The sequence below is a fragment of the Pleurodeles waltl genome, chromosome 8 (genome assembly GCF_031143425.1).
Source record: "Pleurodeles waltl isolate 20211129_DDA chromosome 8, aPleWal1.hap1.20221129, whole genome shotgun sequence".
In the NCBI taxonomy this organism is placed as follows: Eukaryota; Metazoa; Chordata; class Amphibia; order Caudata; family Salamandridae; genus Pleurodeles; species Pleurodeles waltl.
Window position 1 is genome coordinate 1,428,180,174 of NC_090447.1, and position 21,735 is coordinate 1,428,201,908.

Below are 21,735 nucleotides of genomic sequence, written 5' to 3' on the forward strand. Positions count from 1 at the left end.
CGTTATTTATATGAACAGCACAAAAATAAAGGCTACCATTGCATTTTCTTTGTATAATAATTTGGTATTGTGTGCTTTACAGTTGTGTAGAACTGTTCCTTATAGATAACATAAAAGGTTTCACCATCTGCATCATTTAAGATTCACAAATGAAATCCTGGGACATTCTGTGCCATGTGATCATTGGTTAAGTAGAATATTGTCCAGGCTGGAGTTATACTCTATCAGTCTTCATTCTACTGTGTAATGCAGACAACTGGAAAGAAATACATTATCACCTGCTATAATAGGTGATACAGAAGGCACCCTTCATGTATGCATCGGAGTATAATTGATCTAAGCAGGGAAAGCCAGGATTTGACATGTATGGGGCTCAGGCACCCATGCCTTGTGCTGATACCACAATTTCCCACATAAAATCATTGTCAAAAATATGAAAAATGTGCAAAGTTTTTAATGATGCATAGAAGTTGCGACCAATGAACTAATGCTGTTGAACTTGAAAAGAGTTATGTAGGTGATTTAGAAGAGTAGATAATGAGATAAATATTTATGCCATATGTTTGTGCAAAACACCATTATTCCTAATATCGATGTGGTTTCTGGTGCTCTCTTCAACTAGCTCCTGCTCATTCCCCCTCCCGCTCAGTGTCCAACAGCAAGTCATCTCTCCTCTCCTATCCATGAAGCACCAAGTGAATGACATAAATGTGATAACGCTATACAAGGTTGCTAGAAATCATGAATTCTGAATGAAGCTTCCATTGTGTACCCCGAGTACACTTTTCAAGGACGTTCACTGGAAGTGCTAGTGCGGATGTGCAAATTTCATGAGCCATTGCTAGAGGGATGTTTCAGTTTGTGTTGATCATCTCATGAGGTTGGTTGCTGTGACAGACGATGGAAGATTTCTCTTCCATTAAGAAATAGGTAAGTGTTAGAACTTTAAAAAAATTACGTAAATGTTTCTGATTTGTCAATGTAACATTAACTAAGATCACACTATGCGGAATTTGCAGAATCTATTAGTAGAAAGTGTGATTTGTGGATGCAAACTCTTGAGCTTTAGCTGTTCTTTTTTCATTGGGTGCCTTCTTTTGAGGTTTTGTTGTGTTTTACAGCTGTTGTTAGGACTGCTGTTGGGGGAGACTTTGGGGGTTATTCTAACTTTGGAGGAGGTGTTAATCCGTCCCAAAAGTGACGGAAAAGTGACGGATTTACCACCAGCCGTATTACGAGTCCATTATATCCTATGGAACTCGTAATACGGCTGGTGGTATATCCGTCACTTTACCGTCACTTTTGGGACGGATTAACACTCCTCCAAAGTTAGAATAACCCCCTTTATTTGTTTTAGGCTCTATATTGGATTCGTCACTACTCTTCATGAGTTTGACACTTAAACTTTTTGCTTAGATTCTGCCAGACTAGTGATTAATGAGTTTTATGATTTTGCAGTATTTGTAATTGTGTATTTGAGCCTTTATGGTGTTTTGTGTATTTTCTCTGTACCACATTTAGACTGTTTTGTATTAAAATGAATATTTCTGGCAAATATTTAGCCTAGAACTCAGGTGCTCATTACGAGTCTGGCGGACCGCCGCGATAGTGGCAGTCCTGTCCGCCACATTCCGACTGCGGCCGAAACGCCACGGTAATACTGCTGACATTGCCACACCCGAGACGGACTCCAACCTGGCGGTCCCGGCGGTAGTAATCCACCAGAGCAGTGCTGCAAGCAGCGCTGCCCGCTGGATACGAGTTCCATTCCCCCAGGCTTTCCATTGCGGTTCACACCGCAGTGGAAAAGATGGCGGAATAAGGGTGCCGGGGGCCCCCATGCACAGCCCCATTTCATTGCTGCACCCACTGCAACGCCACATTGGCGCCGGCTCGATTCCGTCAATGTTAAGGCCCTCTACACCGAGTGAGCAACTCAGTCTTTTACACTTCCAATATTTATTTGTGTTTAACTCTGCTAAAATGTGTTATTCCAATGATAGTGTAGTCTCCAATGACAAGATCAACTGGAGACACTGGAGCCAAATAACTTCGGTACATTTTGGGGTGTTTAAATATTGAGGTTCAGATTATTTTTGGGGTTCGGATCACACACATATGAGAATGACAGTAACCTCTGGTGGTCAGCAGGTCCAATAATATCACCTGTAACAAATTTTTGCAGCTGCTAAATAATCTCGGATTAGGCAATTTTATGGCCCCCGTAAGAGGAGAGAGCCCTGAGAGGCATTGTGTGTCCAGAATTAGCCCCAACATTCCAAAGTTCAAAGTCAGCAGAATATGCTAAAAGTAACAAACAGTGAAATAACCATTTTCAAACATATTTGCAGATTGGCGTACAATGATTAGTGAAGCTACCAAACCACCTTCAGAATTGGCTACAGTGGAAATAAACCATCACCATACAATTGACTGCCCGTTTCACTCTCAAGCATACCTGTTCTGCTTGCAATTCTTTGTGTTGCTTCAGGATAAACCGGAGCATTTGGGAAGATGAAAGTTGCACCCCCTGCAAGTAAGCAAGACACAAACATGTAAGCTTCCCACTGCTATAACCTACTATAGCACGTCATAGAATATTTAAGATGCAATATTGGTAGTATGTAACTAATTCACAATATTAGTATCCTCAGTAAACAATGCTCTGGTTACGAAGAACTTAAATAGATGATGGAGACATATACATTGCGGAAACACAGAGCTTAGGAGAGTATAGTTTTCTGAATAGCCATTGTGGATCAGCACAGGAAATAGCAGGTGTATCTCACAGATGCCCAGCAGTTTACATGGGATTGTTTGCACAAGTTAGAGTAGGACTAAGACTAAAACTGTTTCGAACACTAGGGGTAGGAAATGTGCAAAGGGATCAGTCTGGTGTCTAAACATTGTCCTTGTGGCAAAAGAAATAACTTTTCCATGGTATGAAGGGGTAATGTGGGAGTTTTATACGAAGACTGCTTTGTAGAGCTGCCACCTGAAGACTGTGCTGTTGCTTAGGATTTTAGCACAGCAAAATATGAGGTGAAGAGGAATCTACTGGAAGTAAAATTGTTGGCATTGCAGTATGGTGGCTGTGTATGGAATGAATGTGGATAGACACTTGACAGTGCCAACTATCCCCAGGTTTTTAGTAAAAAGGAGTGGAAGTTACTATCAGGAGCAATTCAATATGCAAAAAGGGACATTACTGTGCAGAGGATACAATATTATGCTATGTACTTCATTTCTATTTTGGCACGCGAGTGCCGACCAGTGACAAACTGTACTTAGGTAGTAAGACATTTGCAATTGAAGATTTGTGGCGTGAGAAAAAAAAAAGGATTAGGCTGATTTGGGTGTCATCAATGAATATGTGGAAGAACAATAGAACCAAAGAGGGGATGACATTGCCATGAATGATGCTGTAAAGTGAGAAAAGTGTAAGGTTCTTAACAAGGTTAGAGATGCTGCTAGCATGAGTTTGTGGTGAGCAATTTCCAAGGCAGCAAGAGGATCAGAATAAAGGTTAGGTAGTTTGGTAGGTCAATGTGCAAATGTTTAAGACTGACTCCATGGAGAACACATGGGAAAAATGTGGCTAGAAGCAGTTCTAAAACTTGTTGATGGGTAATTAGTAAAATGTAACTTGACTACTGATGACTGTGGGTGAGAAAAGGGTGCAGGAAAATATGGAGCCAGTTAGCAATATTGGAATAAGTTAATCAGATGGTTTATTTTTGTTTGCTTTTTTAACAAAGAGGGTCCTTATGGTTGCCTTCATGTCGAGTAATAGGTTCCAGTGAGTAGTGATTGGTTGCAAAGTCAGATGATGCTGTTTAGCATAATGGTGATTTGCAAACTGTATGTCACAGTTGCCTAGCGAGCACAAAAGAATCATCAGAAATGATTGTAAGATGCTGAATGTGAGGATAGAAATGGGTAGAGAATGAGTGAGCAGGGTAGGGAAAAAATGCTGTAGGAGTCAGGGGGCAGATGTAAGGAATTGACAGAAAAGTGTTGAACAGCCTGGTGCAGAACATTACAAACAACTCTCCGTTTTTAGGTCTGGCTTGACAGCACAGTTTTTGATGACCTACTGTTCCCAATACTTTAAAACATATAAAGGCTGAACTTCAGCTAAACCCAGAGTAGTAGCTCTCTCTAACCGCATATTTTCGGCTGCTTCATGCGTTTTCCACCTCCTATGGAGCTCTTGCATTGTAATGCATGCAAGACCTTCATCACACATTAAATAATTTATTTCACTGCTAAATTGTATTCAAAAAGGTTTTTTTGTTTTTTGCTTTACCTACAGCAGACTTCCTTTAAATATTTGTAAGAATCTCAAAATGTATATCAAATCTATTGGCTTTGCCAGTGCTTGCTTAATAGATGTCATCATTCAAGAACATATGGTATAAATGACAAGGGTGCATTTCAAAGATCAGAACGATGCAAAAAGGTAACAAAGTTTTTAAGAGAAGTGAAGGGTTATCGTTAAAAAAGCTGGAGGAGTCAGTAAGCACAAAGGTACGAAATTGAGCAAGTGTGACTAACAAGGTGTACTGGGTCTCACTGAGGGCCGGGATACACTATTATATGCAAAAACACATACAACCCAACCAGGCATCTATACCGTTGTGACTCCACATTGGCAGGTTTTCAGAGGGGAGTCGCGCAGGATTTCATGTTTAGGAATCTGCAGAGTGGCTCTAATGTTGTACAATGAATAAGGTGTAAAAGCTCTTAAAACAGCCTAGGGAGCTGGCAGTAATAATATGTGGGCAATCGCTGATGTCACCAAAAACCCAGGAAGAGTTTTCCCTTTCGATAAACATCATAAGCATTGCTGGCTAGCAAAGGCCTAGTGGAACTCATTCTGCACAATGTTATCGCTATCGGTGGCTGAAAGAAAGTGTAGTCAAGTCAGCTCTACAAAGAGATCCCATAATTAGCTAAAAGCACAAAACGTAAACCATTTAACCGCCTGATAAAGTTACTGTTGACAAATCAATTTCCCACACAAACATTCGTTGCGTTAGCATATGTTTATTTCCTGCTATTTTTCTTTGGGGCTACCAAGATAATCTGTGAGATTTTATGAAACTGCTGGGTCTGTGCTTGTATGTCTGGGTGTCTTGATGCAGCAAACCAAACTACAAAGCGTTGCATTAATTTACAAATGAAAAAGGAAAGATTTAACAATTCTTTGTGGCAATAAATGTAGGGGAGAAATTGGAAAGGAGGATAGACTGGTACTTCTCTGCCTTCTGATATTTCCAGTTTTCTTTTTCTCATTACAAATGCAGGAAAATGGAGTGCTAAAAAGCAAGGTGACACAAGCTATAAATTCAGCTGTGCCTAAGCATGTGATGTGGGAGAAGGTAAAATTGTTGCCACAGTTAACTGACAGAAGGTCCACCTACCTAATGCTATAGGGCTACACTGAGATGAAGCTTTTACTATGGGTAATGGTCGGATTTTTACCATCCTACCATAATGTCAGCATGGCCTCCCCCCAGGAAGGGCATGTAGCAAGCGGATTTTATTTCACATCATCCAACCTCTAGAATTCCCTGACTGGGTCCAGGTCACCATCCCTTTGCTCCTATCAAACTGCTATATTGCCAACGGACTGAGGGCCTCATTTACTGCAGGTACAGTGCCAAAAGGCATCTTGCTGTGCTGCCCTGCATCAAAAGCAAAGGGCAGGAATGTGCCATATTAATGTAATACGTTGCATTATTCTCCTTTCTGCCTGTGCCAGTGCACAAATTGATGCCTAGAGTCAACCATGGTTCAAGGGTGTCTGTGTTGTTGGTACGATTGTTTTTGTGCAGAAAGGGGCGCCTTTCTGCATAAAAACAATCAATTGAGGTGTTTTTTCTCCTTTTATGAGAGCTGCAGAATGCAGTAAACGTAGAAAGAGTAAACAAATTGGGAAGTAAAGTTATCTCTCCTTGTTATGCCTCCCCTGAGGAGACGCACAGTTTTGACATATTCCCAGGTTATCAGATCCTTGTAAATCTGGGAATGTGTCAATGCTCATGGTTGTTGCATGGGAAAACCCACAGCAATGCCCATGAAGGGCCTTCTTGAGGTAGGGTATGGCAAGGCCTTACTCCATATTTATCAGGACATGCAAAGCCATGAAGGGTAGCTTTGCGTCATTTCATAGATATGATCGATAGGCACACGCCACCGGAGCATCAGAAAAAGTAACTCTCCAGTGGCACAGGCCTCTTATAAATGCTGCCCTGTGAGCACTCCTCTGATTGCCTGTGCCCAGATGCATATTATTCAAATCTCTTTCTGGCATACACCGGGTTATCCATGATCTCACACCAGATCAGCCTTGTTCCTTTAGGATGGCAGGTTTTGGTGACAACTCTGTGTCTCTCTCTCGCAGTGTTTTTCTTTGTGTCTCTCCCTCTCTCCTTCTAGTTCTCTCTGTAGTACAATAACTCATTCCCAGCAAGAATAAGGATCAGATACAGCCACTTGAAATCCTGTTGATGGTAAAGAAGCAAATTGTTTGATCATGCACATTTGATTAAAGGATGGTGATATGTATCAGCGGGCCCGAATGTTTGCTATCCCCCTGTGTCACTCTTCAGGAGTAAGCACAATTATGAAAAAACTGCAGCACAATTGGACCACTCCTTAAAGTTCATGCATGACAAACAAATCTCATATAACCCAGACTACAACTCCCTACTTTACTAGCCATGCCAACGAATAGGGTGTCTAGGACTCTGAGCCTCACTAGGGTTATGAATCTCTATGTAAATGCTACAATTATATGCACTACAATGCGCTGCAAGTCAAATAAACACTTAAAAGATCTCTAAGGAAATTACATTTGTGACATGTAAGGTGGGTCATGATCCCTTTTGGCTGACAGGGCAAGTTGTTTCATAGTTTGTCTGCATGTATTGAGAATGCACGGGCACCCATTTTTGATTTTGGGAACCACCAAAGTATGGACTGAGGAGCATCCTATTAGTATGAATAAACCTTAACTGTATTGCATAAAATGACTGTGTCCCCCCAATAACTGGTCAGTTGTATTATGCAAGACACCTGAATATCTATATGTCTTGCAGAGTTCTTAGAGACAGAATTACAGTAAGTGGTCAGACATTTAAGCAGAAGTCTTGGAGTGGTGTAACGAAATACATTTTAGGCTTATGTTAGAAGGAGGCTTATAAATTAAACCTGACATTTTATAGATAGATCACTGTCAAAAAGCACCTAGCTCAGGAAAGGCACTCAGCTCCATGGGCCAGAAATATGAGACTATTTCTCAGCTGTATTATCAGTGAACAAGATCTTTATCTTGGATGAATTAAACTTCAAAGTGTTCACATTTGGGTAGCTGGTAACCTGCCATAAGCATTCCGTGAAGTTATGTCTGGATTGTTCTGTAAAAGATTCATAAATAATTGGGTATCATTGATGTAATTATAGAATATTAACCACAAATTTGAATCTGTTGGGCAAATGGGACAGAGTGGGAATTTAAAAAATGTGGATTTCCTAAGCCTTATACAAAATAAAGCCTGTGGAGAGGCTTTCAGGACTAAAATGTTCCATAGGACAAGTGTGTGATGCAAGTGGCTGATAACAAGACACAATGGGTTAGGATTGAATGAGGAGTGAAAACGATGAACATTTTTTAAAAATGAGGATGTCCTTTAACTCATATAACTCATATTTTTCATATGATCTTGTATAGTTCTCGTTTCATCCCAAACTACCTAATTACTAAAACAATAACAATTCCTCAATCCTTCAACAGGAACATATTTTAAAGGACCCAACTAGGCTGTTAGGCAGGAAAGCATCTCAGATTTTCTAATTATTTAAATAGACCTGGACAGTGCTTTGCAAAAGGACATGTCAAGCTACCTGTTTATATTTATCTAAAGTATTAGGAAGTCATTACATAGACTATGGGGGTCATTCTTGGACCGCCAGGGCCGGGGACCACGGAAGCACCGCCAACAGGCTGGCGGTGCTTCCCAGCCCATTCTGACCGCGGCGGTAAAGCCGCGGTCAGAAAAGGGAATCCGGCGGTTTCCCGAAGGGATTTCCCCTGCATGGGCTGAATCTTCATGGCAGCGCTGCAAGCAGCGCCGCCATGGAGATTCCGACCCCCTTCCTGCCATCCTGGTTCTGGCGGTTTTTACCGCCAGGAACAGGATGGCGGGAACGGGTGTCGTGGGGCCCCTGCACTGCCCATGCCACTGGCATGGGCAGTGCAGGGGCCCCCTAACAGGGCCCCATAAAGATTTTCACTGTCTGCATTGCAGACAGTGAAAATCGCGACAGGTGCAACTGCACCCGTCGCACCCCTGCAACTCCGTCGGCTCCATTCGGAGCCGGCTTCATTGTTGCAGGGCCTTTCCCGCTGGGCCGGCGGGCGCTCCTTTGGCAGTCGCCCGCCGGCCCAGCGGGAAAGCCAGAATGGCCGCCGCTGTCTTTTGACCACGGAGCGGTCTTTCGGCGGCCTGATTTTGGCGGGCGGAGACCGCCGCCCGCCAAAGTCAGAATGAGGGCCTTTATCTTTATAAAGTGCCTTCCTGTAGCAGTCCAATAGTCTCAAAATGAAGTGTCAGCATGTAAAATAGTAAAAGGGTTCAGCTGGAAATAATATGAGGTGTCTCTCCCTTTGCATCTCCTGTAATTAACACCCTGTTGCATGCATACTGATAAGGTTCTAGGTCTCAATATAAGATAACTTACAAGAAATGACTAATCAGAATCCAAATACTGCAAAATCTCTTGCCATCTAGGCTTGCGCCAGTCAGATTACTTAGAGGTATTTATGTTACTAGATAGAGTTTAAACAATTTTCATTGGTCATTGATGTAGTATTCATCAAATCTGATCAGTTTTACTTAGGTTCTTCTAGCCACACCTTTTAAATTGCATGCAATGATGTATTCAGTGAAAACCTGCCATATCAGTTATAATACAAATCATGATAGATAGTATGGGAATAATATATGTAAAATATTTTTCAATCATTCTAGTTGGTATATGCTTTGTAAATTGCATATTTCTAGACTTTACATGTAGTTTTTACGCTTAGATATGCATATTTGTGACTTTGTTTGATTAAGCGCCTTTAAAGTAGAACAGCATTGCTAAAAATGTTGTTTGCTGTGAAACACAATGTGTGCTATTGTTTGCAGTGTTTTATTATAAATAACATAAGATTATTTCCTTATATGCAGCGTTTTCATAGGAGAGGGATCATTGGCATCATTACCTGTGTTTCTAGCATGCATTAACCGTGGAGAGTTTTGTAAGGCCTTATCAACATCATCTGAAGTCAAATGTGGAAGAGGAGCTACAAAACAAAACAAAAGCAAGACCTTAATGAAAAGAAAATTTAAATCTTTCTCTTAAAATCAATTTATGTTTTGTTAATACCCAATAAGGGCCTATTTGGAATTGATCATATGGTAAGATATATAATTTTTCAGTTTAGAAAAGCTACTGACTGATAAAACATATGCTAAAACTACTTTCAAATACACACTGTTTTCTGACAGCTCAGTTGTCTGAGCATGTACATGCAGTTATCCAATGAAAGTAGATTAAAACACCAAAGACAAGCTTTTGTATTTTTACCAGAGTAGTACTTTATATAGATTCACTTTTAAACTGCAAATGTTGTTTTTCTTTCACACTTCAAATCATTTATTTGGGTTTTTAGAATATATCCTGAAGTACACTATAAACAAATTATTGGAATGGCACATAATAGAAGGTGGGTGTCAAACATGATATTGCCCGCCCAAGAATGGTTAGTGCTGTAAACATATTATGTACGTGTTTTACTCACTCATTTATTTATACTCGTTTCTTTTAAGATAGCTGTTAACAAAATATGAGCACATAGCTTAAGAAGATCCTTTGCCAAGAATTGAGGCTTTCAACAATTTTCCGCTCAAACCGTGTGATATTAGTGGCCAGACATTTCATTCACTGCAACATGAATGATCAGGGCTAGAATGCCTAATCATGACACTGCAAGTTAATTGATTAATTGTACACTACCATTTAGAAACTTTGTTAGAGCACAAAAGAGGTAAGAAAGAAGTACAATGGCAGGTGCACATGCTGAGGATGATCTTGAGTGATAGTTACTTATTGGAGCATACAAATACCCCAAAGAAGCATGCAGTTTCTTGTCTTGAGCAGATAAGATGCAAAGGGAGTGTAATATCTATAAACAAGTTTGGATCTGGGGATACAATGGGAAAATTGTACTCATCACAATGTGGAAGTCATAGAATATATCTGGACCCTAGCCTATCGTGACCTATCAATAAATGCATTAATCAGTGCTTAGTGCAACCAATTGTATTTGTAAATCTGGTGTTTACTACCCTTATTAAAGAAAGTTTGTTTGGGCAAAAAGCAACTAAACACAATGTAGCTATACATTGAATTATGAAAATAAGGCACACCTAAATGTGTGTAAGATTATAGAATTAATTATAAACTATAACTATGTTGAATCTGACCAAGTTAACATACTACTCATTATGTATTAATATTTGTATTGAGCAGACACTTAAGCATAATATCAGTAAACAAATAAAATTTAGGTTAAAACGTGTAACTGCAAAAATGTCTGGAAATGTCTGGAAAGGATCAAATTTTCTGGAAATGATATGTTTTTACATGCCTTACTTTGGATGTTAGACAGAAAACGACTGTACAGGTACATACAATGTGGCCCTGTTCCTCATGGGAAAGGTAAAATACTGTAGGGCTATTCATGTAGATAGAATTGGTAGTAAAAGTAAGTTTGTGACTGAATTAACCTTTTTATGCTTGCCTGAATCCACAAAGAGATTCTTGGAGAGTGTATATACAATCTGGCATGAGTGTGGAGAAATCCACAGTAGTAAATCCCACTATGAAGTAGGAATTCCAAAGTGTGGTTTGACTTGCAAGTTTGGGGAAGCCTACAAACTGTACATTTGTCAGCATTCCAAAACTCCTCTCTGATACCACTTCCACACTGAAAATGCTCCAAGACTTAGTAGCTCCCCTTTCAGGTGGTGAAAGACAATGGACCACTCCTAAATCTGGTGGAGGTATGGAGACAGGGCTTCCCCCAAACAGAATTATTTGTCCTTCTGGAACAAGATGTGCATTTGCAGAGGATGCTTCATTGCCACTCCAATAGGAGCCCTTAGAAAAAGTAATATGATATTCCCAGAGGCATGCCTGGAAGCCTCCGACTGTCTTAGCTTTCCAGACATACTTCTAGGAATGTTTGTGAGTAGAAAAATATGGTAAAGGAATGATCAGATTGGGACATAGATATTCACTGGTACCTTTATGAACTTTTTCACTAATAGGGCCCAGTGTATGCATGTAGTTTACCTGTGCTTATTGTATGAACAGTAGCATCCAGATTGCACATGTCCAATCTGTCTGACTTACCTGGTGCCAACCACTCAACCTATCATGTTCTGGTTTATGTAATGTGGTTGCACGTTTTCCCACTCTTCAGATTAGTCTGCATTGAATCCACATTTCCATTATTAACATGATAAACAGTTTCTCTGCAAAGTGCTCAACTGCATCTCAGAGTTTAGCACAGCCTGTGTCAAAGAATTATAGCTGCTACATTCATGTTTGGTAGTGTAAGAATGGCTTTCAACATGTTTACATTTTTTATTTAAAATATTTAAGAGGTAATGCTACTAAACTGATACTACCCCCCCAAATACATTTTAATTATTTAAGAAATAAATCTACTTTAAAGAAACAAATAAATTATGATTCATTACACAACCATGTGCCAAAATGTCTTACCTGTGTCTTTCAGCTGTTAACATAATAATAAGCTCCTATTGTAATTATTTATGCTGTCGGATAAATTCTTACAATTTAAAAAAAAAAATATTTAAACACTTTGAAGAATAAACATTAGCATTTTAAACATTTTGGGCCTGATTGCAAGGCTGGTGGCCTCAAGATAGCCAGACTCGCGGTGGCGGTCAGACAGCCACATTACGACCCTGGCAATCGGACTGCCATCTCTGCCACTATCTCTGATCCCAAAAGGCTGACTGGTTGTGATCAGCTGAAGTCAGAGCCGCCCTGCTGATTACAACCAAATTCTCTGCCAGCCTTTTCATGGCAGTCAAACTGCCATGAAAAGGCTGTCAGAGAACAAGTGCTGGGGGCCACAGGAGCCCCCTGCACTGCCCACAACATTGTTGTGGGCAGTGCAGGGCCCCCCTCACCAGCACCGTTAGAACGCGCACTGTCTGCTCAGCAGACCGTGCGCAATCCGAGGGTGCTGGTCGGCCCCCCTGCATTGGAGCTGAGTCCAGTGCATCTGCTCACTTTCCACTGGGCTGACCGGCGGGGACCATGGTTTCGACTGGTCAGCCAGTGGAAAACCCATAATAGGGCAGGTGAGGAGACGGGCAGGTCTGCAACGGTCTCTTCACCTCAGGTCTGATGGTCGGATTTTCCAACTGCCAAACTTGTAATCAGACCCTATATCTTCAAATGTTTTTGAATTTTCCAATCAGTAATACAAAACATCTACAACTGATGATGCACTTGCTAAATGATTTGATGCCTTCCAAAATTAAATATCCTAAGCAGGTAGAATTGTTACCGAATAATGCCAGCTGAAATAAAATAAATGATTTAACTAATTTTAAAATATGTTATGATATACAGCAATCTTAAAATGTACTGCTTAATAGTTTAAACTAATTTTCAATTTATACTAGCATAAATACCTTAAAAAATATGATTGACCAAATAATAGTACTTTTAAAATCTCAGTGAGGAAAATCAGCCAATAACATTGCTAGAATACCCTTTTAATGTATTGCAACTTTGTAAAACATATTGTGGATTGTTTAATCATGTATTCAAAGTCAATATTGTTACTGCAATGTTTTCTAACTAAACTCCAATTATTTCTTACTACATACTGGAAATATTTTACAAATATTTATTAAACATGTACAACGTGTTAAAATTCATGAAAAACGTGTTGAATTAGTTACAATTATAAAAAGCGGCGACAAGTAAGGTTGCTTTTTAAACATTCCAACAGTGTTAGAATCAAGTTAAATAATTAACAACTTTTATCTCTATTCAACCCATAATCCTTGTAATTTCACTGGCAACATATGCATCCAGGTCTAACCAATGTTTTACCAGACCCGGTTGGAAGGTTTTGTAAACCGATTGTTGCATCATAATTTGTAAATGAGAGTAGGCATGCATGCATGTTACAGTTTATAACGTTTTTCCTAAATCAGAACCATCATGTTTGTGTTTTCTATTTCAAATGTTATCTTTAAGAAAAATATATTGTGTATCGTGGATTTTGAGAAAAGGGATGCAGAAATAAAAACCTATGTTGTCTATAGGCATTTGGCCTTGGTCCACATGGTTCTTGGGTGCACCCAACTTTTGCTTTACGTGTCTTAAGGCTATGAGGCTGCAATTAGTTCGTTTTGGGTGTATCTGCAGGACTTGCAAAAGGAAAGCTTTCTCTTCACACAACTGACCTACTGCTCATAGCTAATGTTTGTGTTCTGTAGATTATATATATATATATATATATATATATATATATATACACATATATATATATATGTATATATATATATATATATATGTATATATATATATATATATATATATATATATATATATATATATAATAATAATGACACAGCACACAGCGTGGCCTTCTCTGCATTTAATCCTCATTGTACCCAGTTGAAACTCACGTGCAATGCATTAAGTACACATGGGAGATGACCATAGGGCAGCCTTTGTGCATGGCAGTAGGCTGTGAGCTGTGTTTCTGTATAAAGGATGAGGTGCAATTATTCTTCACTGTGCATGGGCAGAGAAGGTGCACAATATGTTAAGTCTATACAGGCTTGAACACTGGGTTTGGCTTTTGACCAGGCTATGCCTCATCCCCCACTGTGCACATAGTCAAAGGCGTATATTTACTTATGTCCATAGTGGGATGGGTAAAGCAGAATCAAACAGGAGAGGTAGAAGTATCAGGTTACCTCTCAGCGTCCCAACCAACAATGTTTTAATATCAACAGGTGTGTAACCACCTGTCCCAGTATTCACCAAGGAGTCCCCCTAGTTTCCTTTGAGAGACCCTCCCCAGCTATTTTCTACCATGAGTATATTGTTTCTCCGGTGTACTCATAGATAATAGCATCATCATGGGGTTTCCTCCTTTCCCTAACCAAGGGGATAGTTTCCACACAAGTCCAGGAAACTATAAGGGGTCCGCAAACAACAATTCTAAAAAAATACAGTGAAAGTGAGAAAGTGATCTAAAAAATACCTCTATCATTCAGCTGCAATCCAACTTTACTATGGCTAGGATAGGGTATGTTTAAAAACAAATAAAATGTGATAGGAACGATTATGGGGGTCATTCCAACTTCGGCGGGCGGCGGAGGCCGCCCGCCAAAGTTCCCCCGCCAGAAGACCACACCGCGGTCAAATGACCGCGGCGGTCATTCTGACTTTCCCGCTGGGCGGGCGGGCGACCGCCAAAAGGCCGCCCGCCCGCCCAGCGGGAAAGACCCAGCAACGATGAAGCCGGCTCCGAATGGAGCCGGCGGAATTGCTGGGGTGCGACGGGTGCAGTGGCACCCGTCGCGATTTTCAGTGTCTGCTAAGCAGACACTGAAAATCATTATGGGGCCCTGTTAGGGGGCCCCACGACACCCGTTCCCGCCATCCTGTTCCTGGCGGTAAGAACCGCCAGGAACAGGATGACGGGAAGGGGGTCGGAATCCCCATGGCGGCACTGCTTGCAGCACCTCCATGGAGGATTCCTATGGCCAGGGGAAAACCGGCGGGAAACCGCCGGTTTCCCTTTTCTGACCGCGGCTTTACCGCCGCGGTCAGAATTGGCCAGGAAGCAACGCCAGCCTGTTGGCGGTGCTTCCGCAGTCGTTGGCCCTGGCGGTCCATGACCCCCTATGTGTCCTTCACATATTCTAGGTCAGGTCAACATGTTTCTGCCTACTCTTGCCCAAAAGAGCCACAGGCTTTCTTCAGGACCTAAAAATCTATGGATCCCAAAGTGCCCAGATATGGATTTTACCTTCCTGGACTTCTCAATCTACTGCAATAACTTTGCAAGCTCCATACCTGTGGTGCCCCACTGCTCCTATGGTGAAGACATATATATGGAAGTCATATTATTCAGTAATATAATTTCTTTGATATAACTACTGTTGCACCTTTTTTGAGTTTGAAGGTGTTAACTCATATGCCACACCAGGCGTAAATGTGCAGGTAGGCCCATTTCCATGGGGCAACACCATGGAATGGACACAAAGATGCCCACGCCAAACCCCAGCATCACCACCACCCACACCACAGGCACACTTCAGGAGGAGGGAGCCCATCCCAGGTAAGTGTATGTATATGTGTGTGGTATGCCATTGGGGGGCCCTTACATGGGGCCACCTGGCTGGCACTGGGCATTTTAGGCTTGCCCTGGGGACACTAGTCCCCTTTGGTGGGCATTGGGGTAGTGGTAATGACTCCTATCCATACTTAGACAGGAATACTTTTTTGGCTGCTTGTGCATCAAAAAATGGCGCTAGGCTGACTATGGGCAGATATTTTTCTGCTAATCAGCCTACCATCATTTTTGACCCACTAGAGCCATTTCCCCTAATGCCATCCATCACCAGCTAGCGTCTTTTTTTGAGACCCTATCCATTCTTTAGCACCACTGTGGGTCATTTTATAAATATGGCGCACGGATGGTGTTAGGGAATGGCGTTAGCTTGCCTTACAAATGCGCTAGCCCAGTTGTGCGCCATTTTTCATCAATATGGTCCCAAGTCTTTAGGCTTTAGCTTTTGTATTGGAAAATTGTTATAATTGGTAGAGGAAATCTTTATGTTACCTATGTAGATTTAAAATCAGCATTCAATCTAGTACCCTGTGCAAAGTTGTGGAAGGTCTCTCAGATATGGCTATGCCTCCCCATATTCTCTTATTCCTTGTGTGCCTTCATGAGGGTAACAATGCACATATTAGGTGGGGTGACCAAGGCCAGTTAACTGACAAAATCCTAGTGTCAAGGGGAGTATGGCAAGGCTGTGTCCCGGCTCCCACCTTATTTTCATTATTTATCAATGACATTGCTCCTTTCTTGGCACAGGTGGAGACAGATGCGCCATCTTTAGGGGCAATTAAAGTACCTGTTCTGTTATTTGCGGACGACACTCTCCAAGACCTCGAGTGGTTTACAGAAACTCCTAATGCATTACAAGGAGTTCTGTTCCACTCGGGGACTGGAGATCAACACTTCTAAAACTAAATTGATGTCATATAATCCACATAAATCTTTCAAAGGGAATATTGTACTTAGAGGCATCCCACTTGAGATGGTGAAATCTTTTATCTACCTAGGCTTAATGATCTCAGAGAATATGTCCTGGAAGCCACACACTGGCATGGTGGCATTGAAACAAAAGCTGATCACTGGTTCTGCCCTTTTTGGTGCAGAGTTATGGGTCTATTTTAATGTCCAAGAATTATCTTCAATTATAAACAATTTTGTGAAGAAACTTGCCTTTCTTCCTTAGAGTACTCTGTTGTTCCCTCTCTTCAAGGACTTTGGTATCAAGGGAATAGGGTTCAAAGCTCACCTGCATCCTCTCCTGTATTGAAGGCGGCTCTAGACCACCCAGAGCTAGCCCCCTATATTGCAGCTCTCCAGATTGTGCTGAAAGCCAATCATATTTTTAGCGTTCCTTGGCTCGGAAATATTAAAGATTCATTGTACCTGCTTGGTTTGCGCAAACTATTTCCTTCCAAGAGCAACTTAAACAAGTACTACTGGAGGGTGGTAGACTCCGATGAGTTGTGTGGTGCGGTTTGTTTTAGGTTGTCACGTCATTTCATTGATTTTAAAGATGTGTGTAGATTCTAGGCATTCTGGGATGTGATACTGGCCCATATGGACAGGAAGCTTTATTTCCAGTTTCGTGTGGGTGCTCTACCACTAAGATCATTCACTTGTAATTGGTTGCCTTGGGTGGCAACAGCCTGCCCAGCAATGTAATGTTCACACTGAGAATCTACTGTATGTTTTATTTGTTTGTCCTGGCTACGCAGTGCCTCGCAGGAATTGGCTTGCTCCTGCGAGATGGCCTGTAGATTACTAGATGTTCGTAGTTATTCTATCACTCTTTGCGTTCTTAGGTCGGAGCCTCATCAGGTTTTAGCTATCTCTGTTGCTAAGTTTCTTGGAGCCTTGTGAGTTCTTACTACTAACATTTTACTCTCATCGGCATGACACTGCCCCTGAATGTAGAGTTTTATAGTTTTATTGTTATAACTGAAAGTCGCTTGTAGAGAATGCAACATGGTTATGATTTTTATCTTTTATTTAATTTAAAATGTATTTTGCTTGGAATAATTTGTCTGTCAAAAGTCGTATTCACATTTCTGTATGTGTATTGTGTTGTACTTTTATGGCCCTGGTGGCCAAAATAAAGTTTTAAGGAAGAAAGGTCCTGTTTGTTGCTGAAAGCCCGCAATCTAAATTATGACGCAGCTTGAGCTCCCCCACATTCTAGGACAGAAGCTTTAGAGGAGAGTGGGCTAACATTGACACTACTCACCTCTCTCAAGTTCCACTCTGCTTGCAATCCTTCCACTGCTGTGGCCCACCTCTTCAGTTCCCTAGTCACTATGGGACATATTTACAAGCTCCTTGTGCCATTGTTGCTTCACTTTTTGTGGTGCAACAGCAGTGCAAACCTTGAAATCATATCTATGAGGCCAGGCAAAGCCGCTTTGCATGGCTTTGAATGGCCTCACAAATATGGAATAAGGTAAGGCAGCACAAATTGATGTGTTGCATTACACTGCTTTAGAGAGGCATTCCATAGGCATTGCAGTAGGTGATACCATGCAACACCCATGAATTTCGATGTATCACCAGGTGTACAAGACCTTGTAAACTTAGGGATGCACCAAAAACGTATGCCTCACATGGGTAGGTGCGATGAAGAGAAATATATTTATAGCTCCTCGTTTTTTCCTCTTTATATGTGTGCTGCATTCTGATGCACACATAGAAAGAGGAAGGAGCCTCCAAGGATTGTTTTTGTGCAGGAAGCTGTGTTTTTCTGCACAAAAGAAATCCTGCGTGCAACTCAGGCACCCTTGCACAATTGTGCATGGGTGTCTGCGTTGGCGCTAGGCTGTCGAAACTGTGCCAGTACAGGGGAAAGAACTGGAATGCACCATATGCCATAGATACAGCACATTCCTCCCCTTTTCCTTTGGTGGAGGGCAGCGCAGCAGGGTGACTTGCTGCACTGCCCTGCATCAATAGCCAGTAAATATAGGCCTGATGGTCCAATTTAAATGTTGGTGGTGTGTATACACACTACCGATATGATGGTCACCTGGCCCAATTTAATTTCAGCTGGACCATAAGTTTGGCTACGGCAATGACTACTACATCACCGCCAAAGTCAAACCCCTCCAACGGCCCAACAGAGTAAAGGCTGTCAGAAAAATGGCTACATATTCACCCACCTAATCAGGATGGGTAGCTATTTAGCAATTATTTTCTACTGTCCATCACCGCCAGGCAAACCCTGGCAATGAAGGATTGTAAAATGTAAATAATGCTCACCTCACCATAGGAGATAACCCCAATAATGAAGGGAGCATTAATTTGTTTAATTCTGAAAAAGAAAATCTAATTTCGGGAATTTCTTTTTGAAAATAAAAAAATAGTATTTGGTACAGGGTTGCATCATGCTGATGTACCCCTGCTCAAAACAGCAATATGGATAATTTATAAAGGACTGCCAGCTTGGCTGGCATTTAAAAAATTTGGCGAGTGGTCCCTTGTCCAGGGGGATGGAGTAAATTACTTCATCCCCCTGGCAGAACGATCGGCCACCCATCATTAATCAGCTTCTTAGATCTGTCCTTACTGGGGCAGCATCAGTATAGTATGCCCTATATCTGGCACTGTTCTTTCCAGTGGTCACTGTGTGTTGCTCTACTCCTCTCCCTGCAGGTTGTCTTCTCCCTGCACACCTGCTAGGTGCATAACACCCTCTGTAAATATCTAGGGGCTTATTTACAAGCCCCTGTGTACCACTGGTATGTCACTTTTATGCGGGTTCGGCGGCGCATAATGCAGATCCATATCTATATGGCCTCGTAGAGCCACCCTGCATGGATTTTTTCATGGCCTTGTAGATATGGAGGGAGGCAATGCAGCACAAGTCACTGCATTGCCTCACACTGCAACAGGAGGTGTGCCATGGGCGTTATTGTGGGTGTTCCCACATAACACCAATGGCATTTGACACATTCACAGATTTACAAGATTTCATAAACCCTGGGAATGCATCAAAAGCCTACACCTTCCCACCTAGAAAGAGAAAAAAAGCCTCTACTGATTGTTTTTATGCAGGAAGGTGCCCCTTCCTGCACAAAAACAATCATCCCTACAGCGCAGACACCCTTGTACCACGTTGCAAGGGTGTCTGCGTTGGCACATGGGGGGGAAGAACAGGAATGCATTATATCTCATAAATATGGCACATTACTGCCCTTTCCTTTGGACGCAGGACAGCGCAGTAAGAATCCTTTTGGTGCTGTCCTGTACCAAAACCGCGCAAATGAGGCCCCTAGTATTGAGTTAGGCTTGCAGACCTCACTCTTGACCTGCATTCACTCACTGGGGGATGTTGTGACCCTACCAATGTCTTTGACTCCTACCCAGCGAATTCCGGCATGGGATTGTTTTGCCTCCACCTTGCTGTGAATCCTTTCCTCTTATGGTGCAGGTAGATCTTCTTCTCTCCTAATCCCTCTGTCTTCATCCATTGATGTGTCAGTTGCAGCTGCCACCTTGTATGCTTCATGGTGTCTGGTCTGTGCCATGTCTCTTCACCCTACCTCTGCCCTTGATGAGCCTTTGCAGGGCATGCTGGTCTTGGCCGCTTTCACTGGTCTGTACCTCTTGCCTCTAGGTTCAGGCACTCCCACTTGCTTCATCATTTCCTAGCCCACTTCCTCTTTTCCAAAACCACACCTCTGTGTTCTGGAGCTGGGAGCATAAGCAGCCTGGCTGGGGCCATTAAATGTGTTCTGTTGATATCTGCCACTGTTCAGACATGTATGCCATGTTATCCACTCAGGCAACAACAAATCAATTTTCTCAAGCAAAATATGCCCTCACATATTTCATTTGATATATAAAAGTGCATGCAAATGCACTTGATAACATTTTGCCCTTTTTCGTGGAACATCTTTCCCTACACCCACACCAATACTGGGTATGTTCTCTTTGATATTTGTCACTGGAAAGGGATTTGTTTCTGCCTTTATACAGAAAGCAAAAATAGATCTTTGTTTACTTCTCAATTGAATCTTAATTTTTCAAATGTTTGAAAATGTAACTGTTGAATCATCAAAAAAATTATCAAAGTACAAGCCTTCGTTCTTGTCAAGAATTTACACAAAGAAACATAAGGTCCTTATTTAACATCAAACAATTTATGTAAGTTTTTTGCCAGCACATTTCATGGCATACAAGTGTTGCTTCATCAGAGCAAAAAATGAATTTCCGCAGCTTGGTCAGTGCTTCAGTAATAGCAGTTTCTATCAAAACAAACAACCAAAAGAGAAAAAATGTACACATTTGTATCAAAATATAAAACAAATTGGTTAATTCCAACCTGATGAGTAATACATGCTGAATTCAATGCAAGGTAAAGTAAATAATGATAGCAAGAAATCATGTTTCACCATATTTTCATAATATGCTATAATAGCCTCATATAGCATTATGAGTAGTCATAGACATTTCACCATGATCCTGGGGGTAATATGTAAATTTACTTTTGTGCTACAGACTGGGGGCAGGAGACAGTATGGAAGTAACCTTTGATTCTAGAGCCTTAACAATAACCTGTGCCCTACTTCTATCCCAACCTGTTCTCTGACCTGGGACAATTATAGTCTGTGCACAGGATCCTGTCTGATGTCTTGTATCAATGGTAGTGGTACATACTTTTGGTGATTGCAGCTAAAGGAAACATCTTGAGTTACTTATGATTTTGACTTTGTATTATGACTCTGAGCAACACGTGGACTTAACCTTCTGAAAGAAAATATTTCCAATTAAGTTTGATATTGCAAAGCAGTGTGAAACATTTTTTAGTGGACGTGGGGGAGCTTAAAGAGGGGCAAAAGGTTACAGTGAAATTCTTATGGCAAATTACTGGTGAATGAGAAAACAAAAAATGTTTCCTGAAAGCCCTGTCCATAAAGGAGATTATGGAATGAAGAGAGGATGTAGCTGAAGGTCATGTCAAGTGCAAATCCTGCTGAGCATGGCCAAAAGGTCTTGGCTATTGGTCATCAGAAGGTATTGGATGAGTGTATGGATAAAGGCTCTTACCTGTGCCCGGTATCTTCGAGCCACAACTAAAGACTACAGATTAGGACCTGGGGGAAAGGTTCTGGAACTAGGTTTTGGCAGAAGGCCACACTCTGTGCCTGGCAGGTAATTGTAAGAGGGAGAGTTTTAACTAATTGTGACCGAAGAGTATGTTGGGTATCTACTATCCACTAGGGGAAGGCAATGACCATAGTAAGTGGCTGAAGGTCACATCTTATCACTAG

At 41.5% G+C, this 21,735-nt stretch overlaps 1 protein-coding gene across 9 annotated transcripts in view; it reads right to left on the minus strand.

Moving 5' to 3' along the window:
- The window catches only part of ERG (ETS transcription factor ERG), a 651,652-nt gene that overhangs the window by 26,670 nt on the left and 603,247 nt on the right, over window positions 1-21,735 (minus strand). For 8 of the 9 annotated variants that reach the window (XM_069202563.1, XM_069202562.1, XM_069202564.1 and 5 more), the window contains 2 exons: window positions 9,278-9,358; window positions 2,459-2,530 (listed from right to left, as the gene is read on the minus strand). In XM_069202563.1, the coding sequence (XP_069058664.1) occupies window positions 2,459-2,530; window positions 9,278-9,358 (153 nt within the window). The remainder of the gene's footprint in view (window positions 1-2,458; window positions 2,531-9,277; window positions 9,359-21,735) is intronic. The other variant, XM_069202561.1, reaches the window with a different exon arrangement.